Here is a 22,520-nt window from a genome sequence, read left to right as displayed (position 1 = left end):
CTGTGGGAATATCTGTGCATAGAACTTTCCTTTCTGGCATTATAACATCAGCTAGTCCAGAATAAGACAACACTTACAACTTACTTAAAAGCCACACTGAGGTCTTTTTGGAGCTCTCCTTGCCAGCGAGCTCGTCCTAATCGCTCCAAAATGCAGTAGGAGAAGTCAGGAAGCTTTAAATCTGGATCCCCTTCCCAACCTATTAGTGCCCTGTGGCGCAATACCTGGGAGGCAACAATGACCAGCCTCTCTCCCCAACTGCAAAATAAAAAGAAGAGTCACTTTGAGAATCCCCCCCAAAAAAACAGCACTTTCTGTGCTCCAGCAATATTGTCGCCAGCCTCCTGAATTGTAGATAGACCATGTCAGCTAGAAGCAGACAATGCAATGACAATTCCTCCCACAGCCCACCGATTAATGGGCAACTGTTATTTTTCTTCTGGTAATCACACCCATGGTAAAGCCCCCCATCACTTATCTTCAGTTGTCTATGCCTGCCCAATTCAATCCAGCTGAGTGGGTACACTTCAAGCTCCGTAAATTAAAAGAATACAATTTGGTGGCAACCAGTCTTGCTTATTCCCGCCCTTTGGAATAAGCTCCCTCCAGAGATACAGGTGGGGTCCTTGGTGCTCTCTGAGCTTGGTTCTTTTCTTAAAGATGTTTCATTACCCAAACTAGGTATGGGGTAGCAGGGAGAGCAGTTTGTCCTCATTTTGTATTCTAGTGGCTTGCCCTTTCAGTGTTGGTGGGAATTGTGTTATGATTCGTTGGTTGGGCTGTTTATTGTTTGGCATTCCTTGATCGGGTACGGTTTACTTCTAAACAGGATAAGCAAATAAAGTGCACCTGGGTATTAAAAAGTAGAGGACCACAACCATCAAAGCTTACTCACTTCTCATAAGCCTCCACGTACGAGCAACAGGGCTGCATGTCCTTCGTCCTGATCCGATCAGTAACGTCCAGCCTCTCTTTCAAATACTGGCAGGAGCCCTGGACGCCCTCGTCCAAAATCATATGCACCGGGTAAATGTCGCTTAATGGAACGGGATCCCGCTTGGTCTCCAGAATTCCCGTCTCAAGATCGATTTCTTCATATCTGGAAACGAACAAAACCTTTTGGACGAAACTGCCACGATCCACAATTCCCCCCACTCCGTTGGAAAGGTAAAACCGGGACGTTCGGCACCACGAACCTCCCCCTCCCCCGGCTGAACCGCGGGCCCGCCCGCCAAGAAGCCAGGCTCCGGGCACTGCGGCTTTCGCAACTCCACCAGCGGCGGCCAGGCCAGGCCTCACCGGTCGAAGAGGCGCAGCGGCGGCCGCGGCTGGGGCAGCAGATGGAAGCGGAGCTCGGCTTGCGCAGCCAGCGTGGCCCACAGCAGCTGCCGGGCGCCCGGCTCCAGGGGCAGCGGGAAGGGCGGCACGCGGCCCGCCAGTCGGTCCCAGAGCGCGCCGGGGGTGACGCCGTCCAGCCCCTCCAGGGCCACCTCGTCCAACGCAGCCCATAGAGCCTCCATGGCTGCAGGCGCCCGATGACCGGCGGCGCGCAGGAAGTGACGCCTCGGCGCGGGACGCCCGAGCCGCCGCGGTAACCACGGCAACGGCCCAACAGGCGGCGGCGGGCCTGGCGCTGAGGCAGCTTCGCCGCGCCTGGCTGGGCCCGGCGGCCCGGTTGGGGACGGGAGGGAGTAGCAGCGGTTCTCGCGGAGACCCGGCCGCCCCGCCTCCTCCGTCGCCGGAGGGCCGCGGGGATCAGGCCCCCAGGGAGCGGACGGGGCTCGGAAGGCGCTTCTCAGGCTTCGCCTTTCAGGCGCGCGTAACCCGAGGCCATGGTGACCGACTTCGACGAGAAGCACGACGAGCACTTGGTGCTGCTGCAGCAGAGAAACAGGTGAGCCGCCTGCCTGCGGGAGGGCCGGGGCGTCCGCCCGCCCGCCCGCCGTCGCCAGGAACAGCCCGTGTTTTCGGTTCCAGGATCCTGAAGGCCCTGGAGAGGAAGGACCCTCTGCAGCTCCGGCTGAAGCAGCTGGAGCAGGGCTTCACTTTGTACGTGAACGGCGCCAACTCGGAGGCGAGCCGCGGCCGCAAAATCAGCCCTCCGGCCCTTCTAGGGAGCGGCGGCGCGCGAACCCCCAGAGCAAACCGTGAGTTCCTTGCCGGTCGCGACCATCCGGAGGCTCAGGGGAAAAACTCGCCCAGAGATCAGCGTCGCCTCTGGTTGAGGTTCCTCGGTCTGGGATTTTTCGAACGTAAAAAGCAAAAGTTTTATTCAGTAAATAACACATTTGACTCATAGTATCCAGTCTGAGAAAACATCTCTTGAGCGCAGAGAGCAGACCATTTCAATTATTTATGGAATTTATGCAGGGTGTCTGGACTTTGACCCTTTTACTAATACTGTTTCCTATTTCTTTTCAGCTGTGAGTACCAAAGACCTGTTAAAACAAGGAGAGGAGCGAGAGAGGAGCACCCAAAGTGCACCTAGTAAAATCCAACGTCGGGAATGGCTCCAGGTATGAAAAAGAGGAGGCAACACTAGAGTTCCCATCCTGGCATTTTTTGGATTACAGCAGCATGCAACAAATATAAATAAATGAAGTGATGTGTCAGGCGTGCAGCATTCTTCAATTTGTTAATAGGGCATTGTACGACCCTTAAGGTTGGAGGTCCAATCATAAACATAAAAGACATAAGAGAGAAGCACTGAGAACAAATATCTGTTGGAAGACATAAAGGAGATCCCCCCCAAAAAACAAGGACTGAGTTGTGGAGCCAGTCTGGATCAAGTCTGATTATAATGGTTCCTGAGTTTTGTGACGGCTACAGTTCTAAAAGCAACATTTCTTAAGGCTGTAATACTGTAATCCTGTGTGCTGTGTACTGATCTTTCTCAATCTTTCAGAAAGCTGTGCAGATCAAGACAGAAACTGGATCTAGGCTCTGCATTGCTCCCCCTTGTGAGTATTCCGAGGATTTTGAATCTGAGGAAAGTTTAGATCTGCAGACAACTGATTGTGAAGAGAATGATACTTTCCAGGTAAATAGATCTGTTGGATCAAATCTGCTATTTATTAAAGATGAATCACCAGCACGGGCATTTGGAAACACCCTTTCCTTCCTCCTAGAAAGTAACCTTGGGCAAAATAGCCTTGCTTCTTGTTGCTTTCAAAGCCATGCCAGAAAGAGAGAGCAGAAGGATATCCAGGGAATCTTGCAGATCAGATCAAAGGCATATTTTCTCAAGCATCTGGCTCTCCAGCCCAACAGTTGGCATTCAGATTCTCATCTGGCTGGGTTTAACTAACCATCATGGATAACAACCTTTAGCAACCTCCCTGTCCTGTTCTAGGTGGGAGCCATTGTCACATCTTCAGTATCTTAGCTACGGTTAGGTAAGGGCATAAGAAGTTTTTGGGTTCTAGTATTTCAAAATAAGAAAGCTACCTCTTTCCAACTGTCCTCATCACACAGATTTTGTATCATTTCTCCTTTTAATTTTTTTATACATGTGCTTTTTTCTCAGTTCATTTGGTAATAGGTGATAATTAAGTTTGAAGTAACTATGAATGCAAATTTCATTCATTTATATTTTAATCCAGATTTTACTTTAAATCAGATATTTTCTTCAGAGCAGAAGAAATGCTGTTTAAAGAAGTTAAGACAAAATAATTTTGAGTTGTCTACATCTGCACTGATTGGTAGTGGCCCTCCCAAATTTTCCTTCAGTAATATCTGAAGTTGGAGCTGAAATCTGCCAAGCCGTTATACGATGTTTGAGCTCCTTCTCTTTGTGCCAGGAACTCCGGCAAAGCTTGGATGTTGCCAGGAGCCGAAACAAGGTGAAAGGGGAATGTTCCGAGGATTCTGACTCCATCGAAGAGGAGGTTCCCACTGAAGTTTCTGAGAAGAAAGAACCCACTGAATGTCTGGGAGAGGTCGCTGAGCTGCTCCTTGCCAAAGCAGCAGCTCTCTCCCCTCTGCCTGATGCAGACTCTGCTCCAGCTACTGAGCCTCTTGTGTTGGAGTTCAAGCCAACCTGCCCAGGTAGGTCCATTTATTACGGGATGGAGAATTACTAACTTTGACCTCTTTGTGATGAAGATTAGAAGTCACTTTTTAAAATATTTTTCTCTTTTTCTTATTTGTTCTTTTTTCCTTTACACTTTTTATTCTCCCTTGTTTATTCTTTCTTTTTTTGAGAGGGTATGTAGTGTATATTGTCTTTTACCATTGTTATTAAATCTTCACTAAAAAGTATTTTAAAAATTGCCTGGATAAATCCAGTATTGTGCTGATCGTTTTTTATCTTCAGAATCAAAGAGTGCATTGGCTGGCTTGGCTCCGAAGCAATCCTCAAAAGAAAGGGTCCTTTATGTGCCTGGTAAACAAGGGCAGAGATGGTCTTTGAGTCTCTTAATTCTTGAGATGGTGCTTTCCTTATCTTTTGCTCAGTTGCATTTAAAGACAGTTCCCAGTCTAAAATATGGCTCAAGAAGGCTATGCTGGATGCCGACTGCCTTCAGAATAAGTTCCTGGTTAAGGTGTCTGCTCTTCCTGCAGGCGTTAAGAAGGAGCAAAGTCTCTCTGCAAAAAGGAAGGGCACTGCTGAAACCTACCTGCCCATCAAACCCATGAGTCCAGCAGCTGCAGGTCGTCGGTGCCTGGAAGAACAGGAAGGAACCGCCTCTAGTAAGAGACAGATTGTTTCTAAGTGGCCCCCTTAAGAGCTTGACAGGCATACAGAAGCTGCAGTAGTGAAAGGCAGCAGAAATGTGCCTGTCATTTCTCTTCTCTCAACAAGCCCATGGTCAGAATAATTCTGAGTGTTAACATTCATATTGGTTTTCTGATGCTGGTCGTCCCTGGAGACCTCCTTGGTTAGGCAGAACACTCTCCTGGAGAGAAGGAGAGGATTGTGCCAAGTGTGATTCTCTGGATTGGAGTGGCAGGTTCTCTTAGATGTCAATGCCAGGCCTTAGAGTGGCAGCTGCACTTAGGAACATTAGTTTGAGAATCTGCCTTTGGCCAGTCAAATGTGCCACTTTACTCAATTTTCTTCCTGTTAATTAGCATTTTGACTTCTACTGTTTCTTCTATTCCTTTGCCTGTCACTCTCCTTATTTTTCTTGGTGCATAAACATAGTTCAGCATCAACATCACTAAAATATTTCTTATTCATTCTGTTTTTCACACCACCTTAAATACTCCTGTAGTAAAGCTACATTCAACCTTTCCATAATTGTCCACTACAGTTTGTTGAACACTTACATTCTCCACCATAATTCTGCTGCTGCTCTTGAAATATTGCTGCCCAGAATCAACAGATCTTGCTTGGCCCATTCTGTGGGACTAACACAGGAAGCGTCGTATGGTCTTCAGTTGCCACACCTTTTCACTTGGTGGGGTTTTGTTAGTCTTGGCTGGAACCAGGTACCAACTCCTTCCCAGAAGACGGCATTATTTCTCTGACATCTTGTAGGCTGCCACTAAGTTTTGCTCTTGTTAGTCTCTATGCTGTCTAGGAGTTTCCACTCCTGTGACTCGAGAATCTTAGCATGGGGATGTTTGAGGCCCAACTTGCTTCCCTCTGGCTTCTTTTTGTTTCTTTTGAATGTCAGGATCAATAAGCCGATCAGAAAGACCACTCTCAGCTGTTCGGAAAAATGTGTGTGAGAAGAAGGATCCAGCACATGCTGCTTCTGTTGTCCTCAAAGCTATGCAGGCAGAAAATGAGACGCTACAAAAGGAGCTGTTCTGTAGGCAGCTGGAGGTTTCTGCAGAGGTCAGTGACACGGGGGACCTGTCTTATTCAAAGACAGCCACAGCAGGTGGCTGGGCATAGACTTCCCTGCTCCATCTGGCCTCTGCCATGGAAGCAGACAATTTGGCCATTGCATAGAGGGATTTGAGAGGATCAGGATGTTCTTCCAAAATGTTGCATTGGAACCATTTGCCTTGAAATGGACCATGTGCTCTGTCCAATGTTAAACAAAGGTTTTCTTTTCCTTGGCTTCCTAGAATTTTTTTCTTTTTTGCAGACAATGAAATAGAGACTAATTTTCTTAAGAAAAATTCTCCTGTCTCCTTTTTCTAGTTTATTATTTAATATTTTGACCAGTGGATACTAGATCAGTAAGAACTGAAGTCAGAGAAATCTCCCTTAGATGAGAGAATACCCATTCACTTATTTGCTCACTTATAATGATTTTACTTCAGTCACATTTTTTAGAAGCTGTTAGTGACAGGAAGGTAGTAGTTTAGTAACTTTCAAAGAAGAGAAGCTCCTCATGTTTGCCTGGAGGTAAGGCTGAATTGTGAATCTTTTCCATTCCTGAAAAGAAAGCTCCTGTGTGTACAGGCATTGTGTGGCGATGGCAGAATCGTACTAAAAATTGACCTTGCTGATATTTGTAGAATTGCTGTCCAGAATCATCTAGCTGCTGATTGTGGTCGGTGAAAGAAAAGACAGGTAGAATATTCTCTGCCAAGAGTCTTTGGTGAGGCACGTTGACTGCTTGAATAGGGCGTGGGACTTCTGCACATCGCCTGACCTCCCAGTTCAGACCAGTCCCCAGTTCCATTGTCTGGAAACTGAAGCTCTCTTGCGAGTTTGTCTTGATTTCCCTTCTGTACAGTCACTGCTGGCTTCTGGTTCTGCAACAGTGGACGTTCCTCCAAAACAGCAGGAAGATGCAGTTGTCTCCACAGCTCTGGAACAGACTGGACTTCTGGAAAACAGGTGGCAGTTTTGAATCCTTTGAGTCCATTCCCAGGTGCAAGATGAGTTCTGAGCTAATATACTTTTATCTCTGCATGGAGATGTCTAATGGACTCCTTTGCTAGTTCTTCTCTCCACTGCCTCCAATTACTAGGGCATCTGGAAGGCAAGTATCTTCATCTGCAAAGGGTGTCTCTGGAGGCTGGGGCGTGGGATAGCAAAAGGTGATTCAGAAACTGAGCTTTAGAAAAATTTGAGACAATGTCAATATTTTCATACTGAAGTGTGAATCTTGTGCTCTGAGCAATACAAGGAACAGCATCTCAGCTTTCTGGTTCTTGGTTTATAACATTCCATATTTTTCAAACTTGCACCAGTATTCTTTATCAAAAAAACTAATGGGGACATATTTTCTCAAGTTGCTGATAATCCATGTGTGGGCATTAAGGCTTTGAGCCATTTAACAAGAAAAGCAGGACTGGATTATTCACAACTGTCAGCACCGCTACCTCAACCTCACCCTCCACCTTCACGTCCTTGTCTTGAGAGTTTCTGAGCGTCTGAATGAGTTCAAATCAATGGTCCTTCTGGGTCCAAAGAAAAAAGCACTGATTTTGCTTCTTGTTTGCCTCTGATCTCTTCAATGTTTAGGCAACAGAAGAAACTTTTCAAAGCTCTGCAAAAGACCGAGACTCTGTCCGTCTGCCATGGCCCTGCACCTTTGGGCTTTGGACAGCTACAGCTTCCTGTTCTGGTAGGAAGCAAGTTAAATTTTTGAACAGCAGTTTCCTCATCTTCATCCCAGTTGTGTTACTTAGCAACAATCAGAATGGGTTGGATCATGGTCCTGAAGAGAATGTGAACTCCAGACAGCTTTCTTCTGAAAAAAGGGCATTCCAACACATCATGTGTAGACTATGAGAGCAGAAATGTGGGATTGGAATACTTAGGCTCTGTGCCTGGTGTTGGACTGAAGGGGAAGGCCTTGCTTGAGCCATGGGCCCACGCCTTGCAGGAAGCCAGACAGGATCCATCTGGGCCCCTCCAGGTCTCTTTGGCACTGTCATGAATGTCATATTCAGGTCAGTTTGAGATCAGGCTCTCCAGTGATGTCCTGAATTTTTCTTTTCAGGACCATGTGGAATTGGAAAAGGAGGTCCGGGATGCCATCTATATTACTATAGAGATCCTCTCCAATTGGGGAGACATGTCCCGTGTGGGTCTGACAGAAGTGGAGTTCTTTGATTCAAATTTTGAGAGAATGTTTGTGTCACCTCACGATGTGGACATCCGACATGCGGATCCACCTGGAGAGCTGAGCTGCTTAGTTATCCAAAGCACAAATGTAAGCCTCCAATGGTTGATTTTCAAGGAACAGCAGACATAATTTTGCACATAGGTTTATTTATTAAATTTCTATGGCCGTCAATCTCAACCAAATGAATCTGTCCCAGGGGTTGTTTATTTCTAAACAACAGCTGGCATCCAAAAGTGTTCCTGGGTTCTTGCAAAGCTTTCCACCCCTTGGTGGGATGTCGGGTTCTGTTTCTTCTACTCAGGTAGTGGCTATGTTGTGATGGCCATGGTTGCTTTGGAACTAAAGCTTTGCTAGCTGTTGCAAAGAACCAAACCTACTCCACTTACCTCAGTCAAGTTCCAGGGCCTGTGGATTGCACAGCAGCTCTGAGCTCAGCAGTCGGTTTTAATAACAAGCATAAGAACTGCAGTAAATAAAGACAGAAAGAACATCTCTTCTCGCTTAAAGAATTGTAATTGTATGATAAAAGGTATAATAAAATTTTGAACTGGCATGTTTTACAACAGTAAGACTAGGAACTTTTTTTAAGCTAACTGATTCCTTCCAAGGAAAAAGGAGGTGATCAGAAATGCTAATCCTCACTGGTAGCCCTTTGGCATTCTTACTAGCACTAAAGCGGATTAGACTGAGCAGGTCAGCCTTGGAACTGGCCTCACACTTTCAAGCAGACTCTGCTTGCTCAGAGACAGAGCAAGCCAGAAGGAGCACGCAGCTTTTCCTCTCGCTGGCTTCTTTCAGGGGTCCCAGAGCCAGTGCTGTGCTTTGCTCCGGGGTAACGGGCCAACCATCAGTTTCCTTGTGTTGTAGGTCCCCAGAGAGCTTCTCCCCTGGTCATGCCTCTTCCAGCCTCCAGTGCAGCTGTACTTCATTGTCCGAAACCCCAGCCTCTCAGGAGACTTTGGCCTATCCAGAATCAGGATCTGGAACTACAGCTCAACTGTTCGTGGTGTAAGTGACTGCTCTCATCTCTGGGGTAGAGCTTTGCTTTTTCATACTTAGTAGGAGCTAACTTGTGTTCTAGAACAGGGGAAGGAGAAGGGAGAGGGGCAAAGCAGCCATGACTGTGTTAACTTTTATTTGGGTTAATTCTAACTTTAGGTTGAAATTGTTCTATTTTTTTAAACAAGGTTGAAATGTTACGTTGCTGCTGGAAATGTTTGGCAATGGAATGTTTTTGTATGAAGGTTCCGCCCTCCTTCATATCAGCCTGCATTCTGAGGCCACTGAGCTCCCCCCCCCCCCGCTCTTTTAGAAGGCTTCCCCTTCCATTTGGGAACTCTAGCTGGCCCAAGAGTGACACTGATGACATGCTGTGTCTATTCGTGGAGGGAACAGGGTTCTTTTACAAAAACAGCCAAATCCAAGTCCTGCTGCCCTGAGTCTGATGTCTTCTGCAGAAAGAGCTGCTTTGTTTGCTTTGGCTCCAGCCAGTCCTCGTGGCAAAGAAGATTTAATGAGCTGGATTAGACAAGAAGCAAATCCTGATCCTTTATGACTTGTTCTCAGATGTGCACTTAGCAAGAGGTGTTGCTACCTCTTCTCTGCTCGTGGGATTATCATGTAGTTTTCCAAGGTTTTCAAATGGCATTTGAATTAGAAGAACCCCATTTGACTTCTTGAGCTCAGTCTTGCATCTTTGGACTGACCTCTCCTGATGTGTTGAGAAGAGAGCCTAACTTCAGAGAGATATTCTCTTGGGCAGTGAGTGGGAGGCCCTGTTCTCCAGAAACTCAGGGAATAGAACACCAAAAAAAGGGAGGGAAGTCAGTTCCTCAATCCAAAATGAAATGCTTTGTAGGAAAAATCCAGCCATCTTGTTGCCGAGCACAGTTTAGAGTACCATCCTAAACTATGTTCAACCCATAGTGGATTCCCCGATCTGTCTTATTAGGAGAAAAGGCCGTGTTAGTTAGGTTGAGGCTAATTCTTACCCCCAAAACAAATCACCTTGTTCCTACTCAGTTATTTGTGCCAGTTGGGCCAAAGCCAAAAGTGGATGGGTTCACCATTTTGCTTTTTTCTGTCATTCTCCTTTTCTGAGCAAAGAACTTGGAGGAGCAGCTTTGGGTGAGAACATGGGAAACAGGAAGGTTGCCTCACTATGGAATATTATAAATGAGACTTAACCATGTTGCCCAGTCTTCCAGGACCCATCCCAAACTCAAAGCCAGGTGAACACTTGAAAGAAGACATCTATCCATTTTTCAACCCATTTCCTCTGCATATTGTATATTTAATTCCTCAGATCTCAGCAGGGGCCTTTTCAGTTTTCTACCAATTAGAAACATGTACATTAGAATCTTGAGGTTGGCTTTTGCTTGCCCATCAGAACATCTTTCTTTGTCTCATCAGGATCTGAATATTGGAGCGAGAAATATTATTGTATATGTTGACGGGTGTCTAATCTTTGCTGGGGAACTGCAGAAGGGCTGCTTGGCTCATGATTCTGATGGCAATGGCTGCACTTCCATTGATCTCCCAACGAACCTTTCCCTTCCTCCGAAGGGAAAGATAGATAAGAATTGGGCTTCTGCAGATCCGAGAGAGGAGCTTGACAAGCTGCTGCTGTTCCATTGGAAGCCCTCCATAAAAGAAAACTACCTTGAGGAAAAAAAGAGAACCGGTGATTCTGATCTCCAACTCAACCCAAACAGCAGCAGCTTCATCTCACTGGAGACTGCAAGGTGTGTCTCCCCTGAGGATGACAGTTCCCTGAGTGAGAAAACAGAAGAACATTTTCAGCTAGCCAGTTTTACTTCCCCCGGTATTCTGACCTCTCCTGAGACAAAGCGGGAGATGCAGGTTAGCTGTGGAAAGCAAAAACTGCCTCCTTTGGGGTTACAAGTCCAGCTGCCTTCAGAGAGCATCAAGAGAGGCTGTCTAAGAACATCTGATGGGGGTCCCCATCTCTTTCCAACTGAGGAACAGCAACCCAGCAGTGAGGCCCCAGAGGCAGGCGAGAGACCCTCAGAGGAGACCCAGGAGTCCATCCCTGACCTGGATTTCTTGAAACCACTTCTTTATAAACACAGTGGTCCAACTGAGCTGCTTCCCCCTGATCAAGATCTTAGAGAGGAGGAAGAATTCAGCCACCCCTTCTATACAGAGAATGCTGCCCTTGACAAAGGTAAGAGCTGATGTCCACTGGTCAAATTCTCTCAGATCTTCTAGGGATTGTCTGGTTAGCCACATTTTTAGCAGAATCTGACCTTCCTGTGCTCTTCCTGAGTGTTACAGGCTACTTGCTGCTCTCGTTTTATTTGTACATTTTGTTTAAAAGATGCCTCCCCTTCATTATCTAATAACTAATTTCTCCCTTTCAGAGGAGCCCTTCCCGGCCAAGGGCAGCGCGAGGCCCTCAAGAGCCAAGTGGGGCACCTCTCAGGAGTACATGCTGCAGGAATCTTGGAATTCATTATTGAAATTCAATCATTCACATCGTGGTCGAATCTCCAATATGGATTTCCAAGGTGACATTTTTGATGAGTTTCTCCATCAGCACAAAATTAGCCGGCAAGAAGCTCAGAAGCTCAGGATAAAGAACCAGACACAGGGGCTGCCAGCACAGAAGAAGGCCGACAGCTGCTTAGACCTGGAAGATGAGAGTGAATTTAAAATCCCTGTCTTACCTCATGGTCAGCACTTAAACATTGATATCAGGTCAACCTGGGGAGACAGACACTATGTTGGTCTGAATGGACTTGAGCTGTTTAGCTCAAAAGGTGAGCCCATCCAGATTATAAAAATCACAGCCAGCCCACCCGATATCAACATCTTGCCTGCGTATGGCAAAGACCCCCGGATTGTAACTAATCTGCTGGATGGAGTGAACCGGACACAGGATGACATGCACCTCTGGCTGGCTCCCTTCACTCCAGGAAAGTCTCACTGTGTTTGCCTGGACTTTGCAAAGCCATGCGAGGTAGCCATGATTCGCATCTGGAATTACAACAAGTCTCGTATCCATTCATTTCGGGGGGTGAAGGACCTCTCCATTCTCCTGGATGAGCGCTGCATTTTCCAAGGAGAAATTGCCAAGGCTTCAGGGACATTAGCTGGAGGTAGGGGTCAGACTGTCTCTGATTTTAAACTTGGGTTTTCAAAGGGAGGGGGGTCGGTATTAGTTGGTAGATCTTGGCCCTGGTCATCCAACTAGTTAGCCTTTCTTCTTTCCTCTGTTAATTGTACAAGAGAAGTAGACTTTTCATTAAAGCCAATAGTAAGCTGGGGAAACAACTTTGCTCAGCCATTCTGGTTTAGTTTGTCTGGTATTCCAGTGTTTGGCTTTTGTATTCAAGGTTGCCTGGTGTAAGAACCTTGGATGCTCTGTTGTTATGTCCACTCATAGAGGAAGCCAGGGCCATCTGACAGGTCAAAATAAAGTTATAACAAGCTGATAAAATCCCACCAAAGCCTATACTAAACTAAACTATACTCCAAACCTCCCGGGAGGTTACACGAGGCTGGCTCCAGGGGATTATAAATGCTTCTCTGAGTGAGGGTGTCTTTCCCGCCGCCTTGAAAGAGGCGGTTGTGAAGCCCCTCCTCAAGAAGCCTTCCCTGGACCCGGTTATATTATCAAATTATCGTCCAGTCTCCAATCTTCGCTTTGTTGTGAAGGTTGTTGAGAGTGTGGTGGCGCGACAACTACCCCGATACCTGGATGAAGTTGTCTATCTGGATCCGTTCCAGTCCGGCTTCAGGTCACGATACAGCACGGAAACGGCATTGGTCGCGTTGGTTGATGATCTTTGGAGGGCTCGGGACAGAGGTTGCTCCTCTATCCTGGTCCTATTAGATCTTTCAGCGGTTTTTGATACCATCGACCATGGTATCTTACTGCACCGGCTGGAGGGGTTAGGAATAGGGGGCACCATGCTTCGGTGGTTCTCCTCCTTCCTCTCTGACCGTTCGCAGTTTGTGTTGGCAGGGGGGCAGAGGTCGACCTCGAGGCACCTTATTTATGGGGTGCCGCAAGGGTCAGTCCTCTCACCCCTTCTGTTCAACATTTATGTAAAACCGCTAGGCGAGATCATCCGTGGTTTCGGGGTGAGTGTTCATCAGTATGCTGATGACACACAGCTATACATCTCCACCCCAGACCACCCCAATGATGCCCTTGCTGTGATGTCCCGTTGCCTGGAGGCCGTGCGGATCTGGATGGGGAGAAACAAGCTCAGACTCAACCCCTCCAAGAGCGAGTGGCTGTGGCTTCCGGTGTCCCGGTATAATCAGCTGGTATCATCACTGACAATTGGGGATGAGATCTTGCTCCCCACAGAGACAGCCCGCAACTTGGGTGTCCTCCTGGATTCACGGCTATCTTTAGAAGATCATTTGACGGCCGTGGCCAGGGGTGCCTTTTATCAGGTTCACCTGATCCGCCAGTTGCGTCCCTTTCTAGATTGGGACACCTTGCGCATGGTCACTCATGCCCTAGTCACCTCCCATATGGACTACTGTAATGCTGTCTACATGGGGCTCCCCTTGAAAAGCACCCGGAGGCTCCAACTGGTCCAGAATGTAGCCGTGCGGGTGATTATGGGCGCAGCTCATTGCGCCCATGTAACACCTCTCCTACGTGAGCTGCACTGGCTCCCGGTGGTCTTCTGGGTGCGATTCAAGGTTTTAGTTATCACCTTTAAAGCGCTCCATGGCTTAGGACCTGGGTACCTACGAGACCGTCTTTTGCCACCAATAGCCTCCCACCAACCAGTTCGTTCTCACAGGGAGGGCCTACTCAGGGTACCGTCAGTCAAATTATGCCGACTGGCGATTCCCAGGGGGAGGGCCTTCTCTGTGAGGGCTCCAACTCTTTGGAATGAACTGCCCCCTGAGATACGAAATATCCCTGATCTCCGTGCTTTCCGCCGTGCCCTCAAAACCCTGATGTTCCAACAGGCAGTACATTCACACATTCGTGTGAATGTACGTGTGAATGTTTTTAAAATGTTATCTAATTTTAGGTTCTATTTATTTATTTATTTATTTTATTGCAAAAGTTTTACAATTACATTTTCACCCCTTTTTTTCCACCACCCCCTCCCCAAACTTCCCATCCTCCCTAACCCTCCCCCCCCAGACTTCCCTATTATGTACTCATAACTAATAACACTGATATATAAGCTTGAACCCATCCCTCCCCCTGTATAATTTTTCCTCTTTGTCTCTTTACATTAAAATATTTCTAATTTTAGGTTCTATTTAATTGGGCCAAACTATGTTATAATAATAATTTTAATTAGCAATTTTATGATGTTTGTGTATCTATATTTTTCTTGACTGTACACCGCCTTGAGTCCTATGGGAGAAAGGCGGTATAGAAATATATTAAATAAATAAAATAAATAAATAAAATACTAGTCCTAGACCCGACAGGACCTCTGTAGAAGGCAAGTTCATTTAGGACTCTAACCTGATGCAGACATCCTGACTTTTTCCTTATAGCCTTTTGTTCTTTATTGCAGACACAGGCTTCTGACTTCCATTAGCTGGATCAAGCCACTATCTTAATACAGATTTAAGATAGTTTTTATTTGTGGATATTCGTTCCTTCCTTGCATGAGTCTTTATATTTACTTCCAAGAAGAGGGAGGATGCAGGAGGAGCTGTTAATCTAGTGGATATTGTCACCATAAAGTTCACAATGTTCCAGGTCCAGAGCAATTTGGAGACACCATCCTGTTCACAACTGATGAGGACATTCTTGAGGCCATTTACTGTTACGATGAGTCCTGCGAGGAGGAAATTGAAAGCAGGTGCAGCTTGGGCTATGAGGAGGAGCTGAAGAGGCCGAGAACAGCTGATGGAGAAGGGGATGAGAGGCCCTTCACTCAGGCGGGTTCCAGGACAGAAGACAAGCCGGTGAGAGTTCCAGCTGTGAAAGTGGGGTTTCTCTGGGAATTAAGATGAGGGCACAATTGTAGTGGCTTTAAGAGGGCTTTGAAAATGTCCTACTCTGGTGCTTAATTGAAACACTTTTGTGTAATTGACTGCTTGAGATGTTTGCATTTTATTCCAACTGCTTAAATTTTAAAGGACTCTGCTATATTTCTCAGAATGTTTCTACTGCAATCAAAAGAAATGGATTTTTGTTCTGACTTGTCCCTTGATTATCCAAACTTTTTTAGAGTCAGGAACAAATTGCAGGGTCAGATTCCCTCTCCGAGGCCATGTCAAGCAGAGAACCCGGAGTCTACTCTGGAAAATGTACGTCTTCTCTTCCCATCTTCATTGTCTTCTGAAGGAGGGTGCTTGTGTGGATGGGTTCTTCACTCAATGTGCTGTTGATTTCTAGGTGCAGGGACCCTTTTAAAGAAAAGTTCAATATTTTAACAGAAGGAGAATAATTGATTAATGGTTATAATAGTTATATATACTCTCACATCAGAGGGAAGATGTTCCACAGGGCGGGTGCCCGTTTCCTGGGTCGCCTCAAACATTATTCCTTAGCAGATGAGATTCAGAGCGTGTCATTTCTGCCAGACTTGATGGGGCTGGCGGAAGTAATTGGGAAGAGGCGGTCCCTCAAGTAACTCGGCCCTATGCCACGAACAGCTTTAAAGGTCAAAAGCAGCACCTTGAATTGGAACGAACAGCCAATGCATCTTGTGGAGCAGAGGAATAATGTGTCCTTTATCAGAGGGAGGCTGGGCCAATTGTTAAGGTTTTCGGGGAGGTCTTATTGCGTGCCAAAAACTGTAGAGCCTCAAATTTCCACCAGGGCCCAGCATGACATTAGCACCTGGAATGCTGTTCCCTCTGAAACCTGTGACTTTTGCACCTTCGATTGCAGATTGTGGTGCCCTCTGAGTGACTCTCTTGTTTATTTTCAGCCCTTCTCTGAATGAATGCTACAGGACTGAAAATATATTTTCCTATTTTGAATGTTTTTGTTATTTGCTAACTTCTGAGATTTTTAATCATAAAATATAGCACACAAATATATGCCTCAGGTAGCTCAGCCCTGCTTTTCTCTGGTACTGAATTCCTCCTGCTAATTATGTTGGTTGCACAGTCAGCCAGACGTTTAGACTGGATTTGGCATTTCTGTTTAATCAGGTCCTTCCAAGGACCTGGGATAGGCAGATGTGGTTCAATGAGGTTAAAGGTATCGTCACAGGATGTAAGCTGTTCCAAGTAGAGTTGCCTGTTGCAATTGACCGATGGTGATTTTATCAATGCCGATGCCATTCACATGGTGCTCCAGATGGTTTGGGATTGCACTCAAGGTGCCTAACGCTATTGGTACTATCTTTGCTTTCTAATTCTTATAATTAATATTGTTTTAAATTTATTATAGTTACCCACTGTCATAGACTCTGGTTGGCTTAGTTAAAAATATAGAACCCCAAGGCGACCATTTCTTTATAACTAGGATCCATTTCATTGGAAAGGAATGGAGTAACTGTCTAGTTCCTTTTTGTGCTACAGTTCATCCTTGCAGTAAGTTTAATGTCTACTCAGAAGCTGATCCTGTGCTATGTCTGTCTCCTTTCAGGCCTGCTGCTGAATTTCACCGCTTCTTGGGGAGATTCACATTACCTTGGACTGACAGGGCTTGAAGTGGTTGGAAAGGATGGCCAAGCAATCCCATTCTCTGTGGATCAGCTCTCTGCTTCTCCTCAGGATCTCAATGATCTTGTGGAATATGTGGACGATTCAAGGACCTTAGATAAGTGAGCATCATTCAAGAAACTGGAAGCTTATGAATAAGACAGATATAGGCTGCTGATAGTATTTCAGGATGATGCTGTCCATGATGGGTCTCCATAAAATCTCCAGCTCCCAGGAACCTTGATATTGAAAACTAGTGGAGACTGCCTGACCATGGCACAGGAAGGGTGGTACATACCCTCCGGGCAGGAAAGATAGTCCTAGTTCCCAGGGTTTGCAGTCAGCTAAAAAGTAATCAAATGGAAGAGAGTTTGAAACACTATTAACTGCAAAGCAAGTGGCATGGCATGTACGTTTCTGCAATAAATGTGTAGGTATCCAAATTCCCTCCCCAGCCAGTTCCTGTGCTTCCTCCTAGATTGATTGATGGAAAAAACATCACTACAGAAGATAACCACATGTGGCTCATTCCCTTTTGCCCTGGAGAAGATCACCTGGTAACCATCCATTTCACCCAAGTAGAAAATATTGCAGGGTTTCGCATCTGGAATTACAACAAATCTCCTGAGGACACCTATCGAGGGGTAAGGCCCAATGCAGAACCCTCCAGGAAACCCCAGGTGGATAAAGACAGGAGCCGGATCCCCTGGCAGAAGGTTTTCTGTGTCGTTCCCACCTCTTCCCTCTGCTCAACTTTTGGGTAGCATGTTGGGAGGTGAAGTGACGGTTGAGAGTTTGCTTTAGTTTTAATACTCTTGATACCATGTGACTCCAGTTCTTTAGTGGGTGCCATTTCCTGGTTTTCTGCTTTTCCCTAGGCAAAGATGGTCCACGTGTGGTTGGACGGTTGCTGCATCTCCCCTCCAGGGGGCTTTCTTATTCGCAAAGGACCAGGCAACTGTCACTTTGACTTTGCTCAAGAGGTCCTCTTCATCAACTACCTTGTGGGTCCCACAGTTGCTCCGGCACATGAGCGGTGAGTCTGGGCAACAAGATTGTTCCACTGGATGACAATGCTCATTTCAAAATGGGTTTGTGGCTAGTAATGATGGCATCTCACAGTGCTGTGACAGTCTCCATCCTCACTGGACAGGAGTGAAATGAAGAAGAGGGAGCAAGGTAGCATGGAGTACGAAGCACCACTGATGCCGTGTGGATGTATCCTTCTCTGTGGAGCTGGCTTTGGCCTTGGCAGTTGTACTTCTGGGCTGGATGACGCTGGGGGCTCGGGGGTTCTCTGCAGGCTGCTCTCCTAAAGGATGTCTCATTTGATTCCCAGCTTCCCTGGGTTCCCGTCAGTGCCCAGCTGCCCCTCCTTGCCAGACTCCTCACTGCAGACATCAGAGGCCTTTGCATTCCACAAGGCTGGCTTTTGTTCTTAGGCTTTTTGCCATCTGCTGTGGGTACCCAAGGAACGAAAGTCGGGTGGAAGTCTTTTAACAAAGACATATTTTCTCAATAACCTCCATCAGTCATCTTCCAGTTCCAGCTACTCACGAGTTGGGGTGATCCATATTACATTGGTTTAAACGGGCTGGAGCTGTATAATGAACACGGGGAGAAGATTCTTTTAAATCAGAACAGTATCCTTTCTGCCATGTAAATAGAACCATTTCTGAGGGTGCCTCCCTTCCCCTGTAGCTCACAACCAAGCCAGAGAAAGGTGGCCAGAGCAGGGCCCCTGCAAGAACAGAGGAGCGTGATCTTCCTGCCTGCTGCTGCTGCCATGACGCTTTTATGGTGCAGCTGGAGTTTTTCCTCCTCTGCCTTCAAAGGCTTCTCTTCAGGTTGAAGGCGAGCTAGGCAGGACCCCAAGCCTTGTTTGCTTCTGCAGATGCCTCAGGGGCTGTGGGACTTTGCATCACAATGGGGCTGGGAGACTATCCAGGCCAGATGCTCTCCTTGATGGATGCCCTTTTTCAGACATTGCAGCTTTTCCAGACAGCGTCAATGTTCTGGAGGGAGTCTGTGGAGATATTCGAACACCAGACAAGCTCATTGACGGTGTGAATCACAGCAGTGATGGAAGGCACATGTGGCTTGCACCAATTCTGCCAGGGCTGGTATGCTTCCCTTTTGCATTCAGTCATGTGCACTGCCTAACAGTCTGTCTGAAAGACCAGGTGAACAGCTGTCCCAACCGCTGATGGATGAGCCTCTAATTGCCTTATTTGGGTGCTTCCTCTGAGTTTTATGGAAGAAGCATTCCAGGGCTTGGAAAAATACTATACTAAATACTATATTGGGAGTGGGCAGTCTTTAAGGGAAAAAGAGATTGGTCCAGTGGTGAAATCTAAAAATTTTCCGTACCGATTCTCTGGGTGTGGCTTGGGGTGGGGGGTGGGGGAGCATTCCTGTAACTGAGTGGACATGACCAACTTGACATCACTCACAGCCACCCCCACTCAGTCACATGACCACTACCACCACCAAGCCACGCCCACAGAACCCGGTAGCAAAAAAATTTTAATTTCTATTTTCTATTCTAAAACCCGATTTTCCCCTGTCGCAAATGTTATTCTTATGTATTATTTCTTCTGAGTAAAGAAGTTTCCTTTCGTCCCCACACTTGTTTACTTGTTAAAGGGCAACAACTCCTGGGATGTCATGGGCAGCCTCATTTTTCTTTTTCTTTCACTAATGGGAGGAGGAAGAGCATTCTCCTCACATCCAGTTTCACAGCTCAGAGCAACTTTAATCTGTTAATCAGATTTAGTTTTAAACATGTACAAAACAGTTGGAGTTAAAATAATCCTCACTGGAGTTAAAATAGTCCTCACAGAGATTATTTCTCTTGATTAAAGAATTTCTTCTCTGTTTCATTCCTGGTGGTAGGTGAATCGAGTTTACATTATTTTTGACTTGCCAACTACCATTTCCATGATCAAGCTATGGAATTATGCAAAAACTCCCCAGCGAGGAGTCAAGGAATTTGGAGTAAGTGCCTGTTTAGTAACTCATCTTGAACCTCTAATTCAGCATTCATTCAGAGAGGGGAGGGGGAAGAGAGAACAAGAGAGAGAAAGAGTGACTTCATTTCTGTGTGATGATGAGACCCTCAAACTTTTTACCCCGTTTTTGGGACCCAGCTCCTTGTGGACGATTTGCTGGTATACAACGGCATTCTCGATCTGGTGAGCCACCTGGTCCCTGGCATTCTTCCCACCTGTGAGCCTGTCATTCCCCATCACACCTTCCTCTTCACAGAGGACGAGAAGATCTGCTGGCAGGAGAGGAGCACCATGGTTAGGTGTGTGGGTACATTTGTAACTCTTTCTCTAGGGAGCAGGTGATCATTTTCCTCTGATCATTTTCAGTTTACTTTCAATCCGAGTAATAATAAACATCAGTAACATAAAAAGACATTCTGCCTCTCATATGTTTCATCTGACAATTAGATAAAAGCAAACAATAGGTAAGTAATTTGACAAGCATGATCTGATGTGAGCTTCTGTGAGAGAGGCTTCCGTGGTAGGAAGCCACTTTGGTTCAGGAATTTTCCTGTGCCAAACCCATCTGCTCTTTCAGCTCCATGGTCCTTTTCCTGATTTCCACCGAGGACCTAGGTGTAGAGGTGCGGGTGCCCCCAGGGGGGACAAGAGAAGAGCCACAGTGGCACCCAGTCCCCATCAAATCAGCGTAGTGGGGAGGGCAGGACCATTATTTGTGAACTGAATAGGGAGGGAAGTATGGTTTGCAGATAGTTCCACTCCAAAAACGACCTTTCTTCTGACCGTTCAGGATGTCCACTGACCTTTTTGATCCTTTTGGCTCAGCAGCAACCAAATGGAGGACCAGGATGTGCGGCTGACGAATGAGAGCCAGCTTATATCCTCTTCCAGAAAGAAGCAAAAGGGAGTTGCTGATCCAGGTTGGTCGACCCTCATTGCCTTGGTTAGCAGGGATGGTAAGGGGTGGCAGTCTGGTTGGCTTTCCTGAGATGGCTGGAGGTTTCTTCAAATGGATAAAGACATCACAGCTGAGGGCACTTCACTCTTCTCTCCACCAGCTCTTCGTCCTAAAACCTGCATTCAGGATAAAGGACCATTGCGGAGAACAAGACAGTAAGGAAAGAACAGGATGGCCAGCCTTCTATTGCCCATTTGTTGCCCAAGAAGAGGGGACAGCCTGGACCACTGGCACCCAGTTCCCAACCGGAATCATGAGGGGGAACTCTGGGTGGGAATGAACTGGCTGTTGGTACTGCTGAGACCATTGGAAGCACTTCTGTCACCTGCACGTTGATTATAGTTCTCTTTGCTTCTCCTTCTCACAAGAGGGTTTGGCTGAACTCGAGCAGGCTTGGATGTGTGCTGTGGAAAGAGGATATGCAAAAGTCCGGGCTGGTTCACAAGCTAGAGAGAAGGGGCGTTTTCTGTAATTTCCACAGGAAGCCTTAGGGGTGCTTTTTTACTGGCCGGGAGGGGGGGGGGAGAAAAGAAAGGCCAACATGGGTGCCGTTAGGAGCACACAGCTCTTTTCCCCTTGTGCGTGTGCTTCACTGACATGCACATCATGTATTTTCTCTGCAGTTTCAGAGAAAGTATCTCAGCCACTGTAGAAATGAACAGCATTGGAGCCCGGAGGGGTGCCACCTTCAGCGGCCAGCCTGAAGGCCTTCCTGTGCAATAGCTACAGTGGCAGAGGGTTGGAGTCGTAACCAAGTGTGACTAAGAGAAAAAGCAGCACCTCCATGGCCAGGTGCTCAACCGCCATGGGCTGCCATGTTTCTAAGGTGGAATGAGCAGAGGGGCTTGGTACCTTTCTTGGCAATTCTTAAAGGGTTGGAGGCATTTCCTGAAACCGAGCCAAAAGGCAGAAAGCGACCTAGATCTCCTTGAACAGCAAGTGCCTTATTTAAAAAGTTCCCAGTTGCAGCAAGTCGACTGCTTGCAAGTACTAGATTCTCATGTTTGCAGTTACTCTACTGTTTATTGCACAGTACACACAAACCCAGAATATTTCTTTTTTATCCCATTAGCCTATTAACCACATCGACTTGTGCCCCCTTGGCTAGCACAAAAAATGCCCGGAGAGATTGCCATCTTACTTTGGAAGAAGATGAAAGCCTGGCAGTCCAATAGCTACAGCAGTTGTGACCTTTGGGCTTGCTGGCACCATCACTGTGACCCATTTTGGTGGCTTGAGCACAGGGTCCAAAAGCTGCTTCTGCAAAGAATGAGATCCATGCCTTGCCTCTTCAACTGAGTTTGCCCAGCCCTGCTCTCTTACCCTGGCAACTTTTGTAACTTGGCCTTGGCAGAGCTTTTGCTCAGCCTTCATAAGCATTGCCTAAATGCCCAGAGAGAAGTATGAGGGTACCATTCAATACACCCACCCACCCCCCAAAAAAAGATCTGCACCTGTTTTGAAGGACCACAGATTTATTTTTCCTAGATAAATATTTCTTTGGCAGACAACTCATCACTGCTTGCAACAGTGTGTCTTGCACACAGTATGTATTTCAGTTGGTGTTTTCCATAGTAGGAGCAACTCTGTGGTTTCAGGTTAGGCTCAGAGTGAGGTTGCAGAAGATGAAGAAGTTAAACCTCAGCTTTTGTTGACGTGTGTTTCCCCAACATCACATGAGATCATTCTTGGTCCCTAAATGTTGCTGAAGTAGACTGAGAACGGGAAGAGCTTATGAGTGGTTTTTACTAACGGGGTTTAAAGTAATTTTAATAGCCTAGTAAGGGTTATTTTTCCCCATGTATACAACAATAGCAGTACTAAAACTTCTGAGCTGAAACAAAGAATCATGGTTGAGAACAGGATTGGAAAGATCCAGTTTTGTGACAAGATCGATTCGTGCTAAGAATAAATTCCTGGCTTTGAAACACTATTTACCCTTTTCATGATTTCTAC

The 22,520-nt window shown here is 46.5% G+C and overlaps 2 protein-coding genes across 16 annotated transcripts in view; one reads left to right on the top strand and one right to left on the bottom strand.

Moving 5' to 3' along the window:
• GTF3C1 (general transcription factor IIIC subunit 1) overlaps window positions 1–1,734 on the bottom strand; it is a 24,821-nt gene extending 23,087 nt beyond the window's left edge. For 2 of the 4 annotated variants that reach the window (XM_034441357.3, XM_034441360.3), the window contains exons 1-3: window positions 1,300–1,734; window positions 896–1,099; window positions 85–258 (exon numbers count right to left, since the gene is read on the bottom strand). In XM_034441357.3, coding sequence (XP_034297248.2) covers window positions 85–258; window positions 896–1,099; window positions 1,300–1,520 — 599 coding nt within the window. In that variant the 5' untranslated portion in view covers window positions 1,521–1,734. The remainder of the gene's footprint in view (window positions 1–84; window positions 259–895; window positions 1,100–1,299) is intronic. The other 2 variants (XM_087878751.1, XM_034441359.3) reach the window with 2 other exon arrangements.
• Window positions 1,583–22,497, top strand: KATNIP (katanin interacting protein). 12 transcript variants are annotated; one of them, XM_034441384.3, is made up of 25 exons: window positions 1,583–1,894; window positions 1,978–2,147; window positions 2,422–2,516; window positions 2,906–3,040; window positions 3,801–4,047; window positions 4,564–4,692; window positions 5,622–5,785; window positions 6,639–6,742; window positions 7,373–7,475; window positions 7,854–8,066; window positions 8,847–8,987; window positions 10,392–11,166; window positions 11,363–12,100; window positions 14,695–14,903; window positions 15,170–15,248; window positions 16,540–16,717; window positions 17,074–17,239; window positions 17,474–17,631; window positions 17,749–17,813; window positions 18,128–18,238; window positions 18,579–18,718; window positions 19,491–19,592; window positions 19,745–19,905; window positions 20,435–20,526; window positions 20,665–22,497. In XM_034441384.3, the coding sequence occupies exons 1-25, from the start codon at window positions 1,833–1,835 to the stop codon at window positions 20,721–20,723; spliced, it is 4,596 nt and encodes a 1,531-aa protein (XP_034297275.1). In that variant the 5' UTR covers window positions 1,583–1,832; the 3' UTR covers window positions 20,724–22,497. The 12 variants fall into 12 exon arrangements, 10 of the variants coding, with proteins under 10 accessions (XP_034297275.1, XP_034297279.1, XP_034297276.1 ...); XR_004595396.3 differs by lacking the exon at window positions 19,745–19,905; XM_034441388.3 differs by lacking the exon at window positions 7,854–8,066.
• Window positions 22,498–22,520: the final 23 nt, after the last annotated feature.

The sequence above is a fragment of the Pantherophis guttatus genome, chromosome 14 (assembly GCF_059756535.1).
Source record: "Pantherophis guttatus breed Tessera chromosome 14, ASM5975653v1, whole genome shotgun sequence".
Lineage (NCBI taxonomy): Eukaryota > Metazoa > Chordata > Lepidosauria > Squamata > Colubridae > Pantherophis > Pantherophis guttatus.
This window is presented reverse-complemented; position numbering and strand designations above follow the sequence as displayed.

Coding starts and splice junctions, on each gene's coding strand:
- KATNIP (XM_034441384.3), top strand. CDS start 1,833: ATGGTGACCGACTTCGACGAGAAGCACGACGAGCACTTGGTGCTGCTG. Junction 4,048..4,563: donor GTTCAAGCCAACCTGCCCAG/GTAGGTCCATTT, acceptor CTCTTCCTGCAG/GCGTTAAGAAGGAGCAAAGT. Junction 4,693..5,621: donor ACAGGAAGGAACCGCCTCTA/GTAAGAGACAGA, acceptor TTTGAATGTCAG/GATCAATAAGCCGATCAGAA.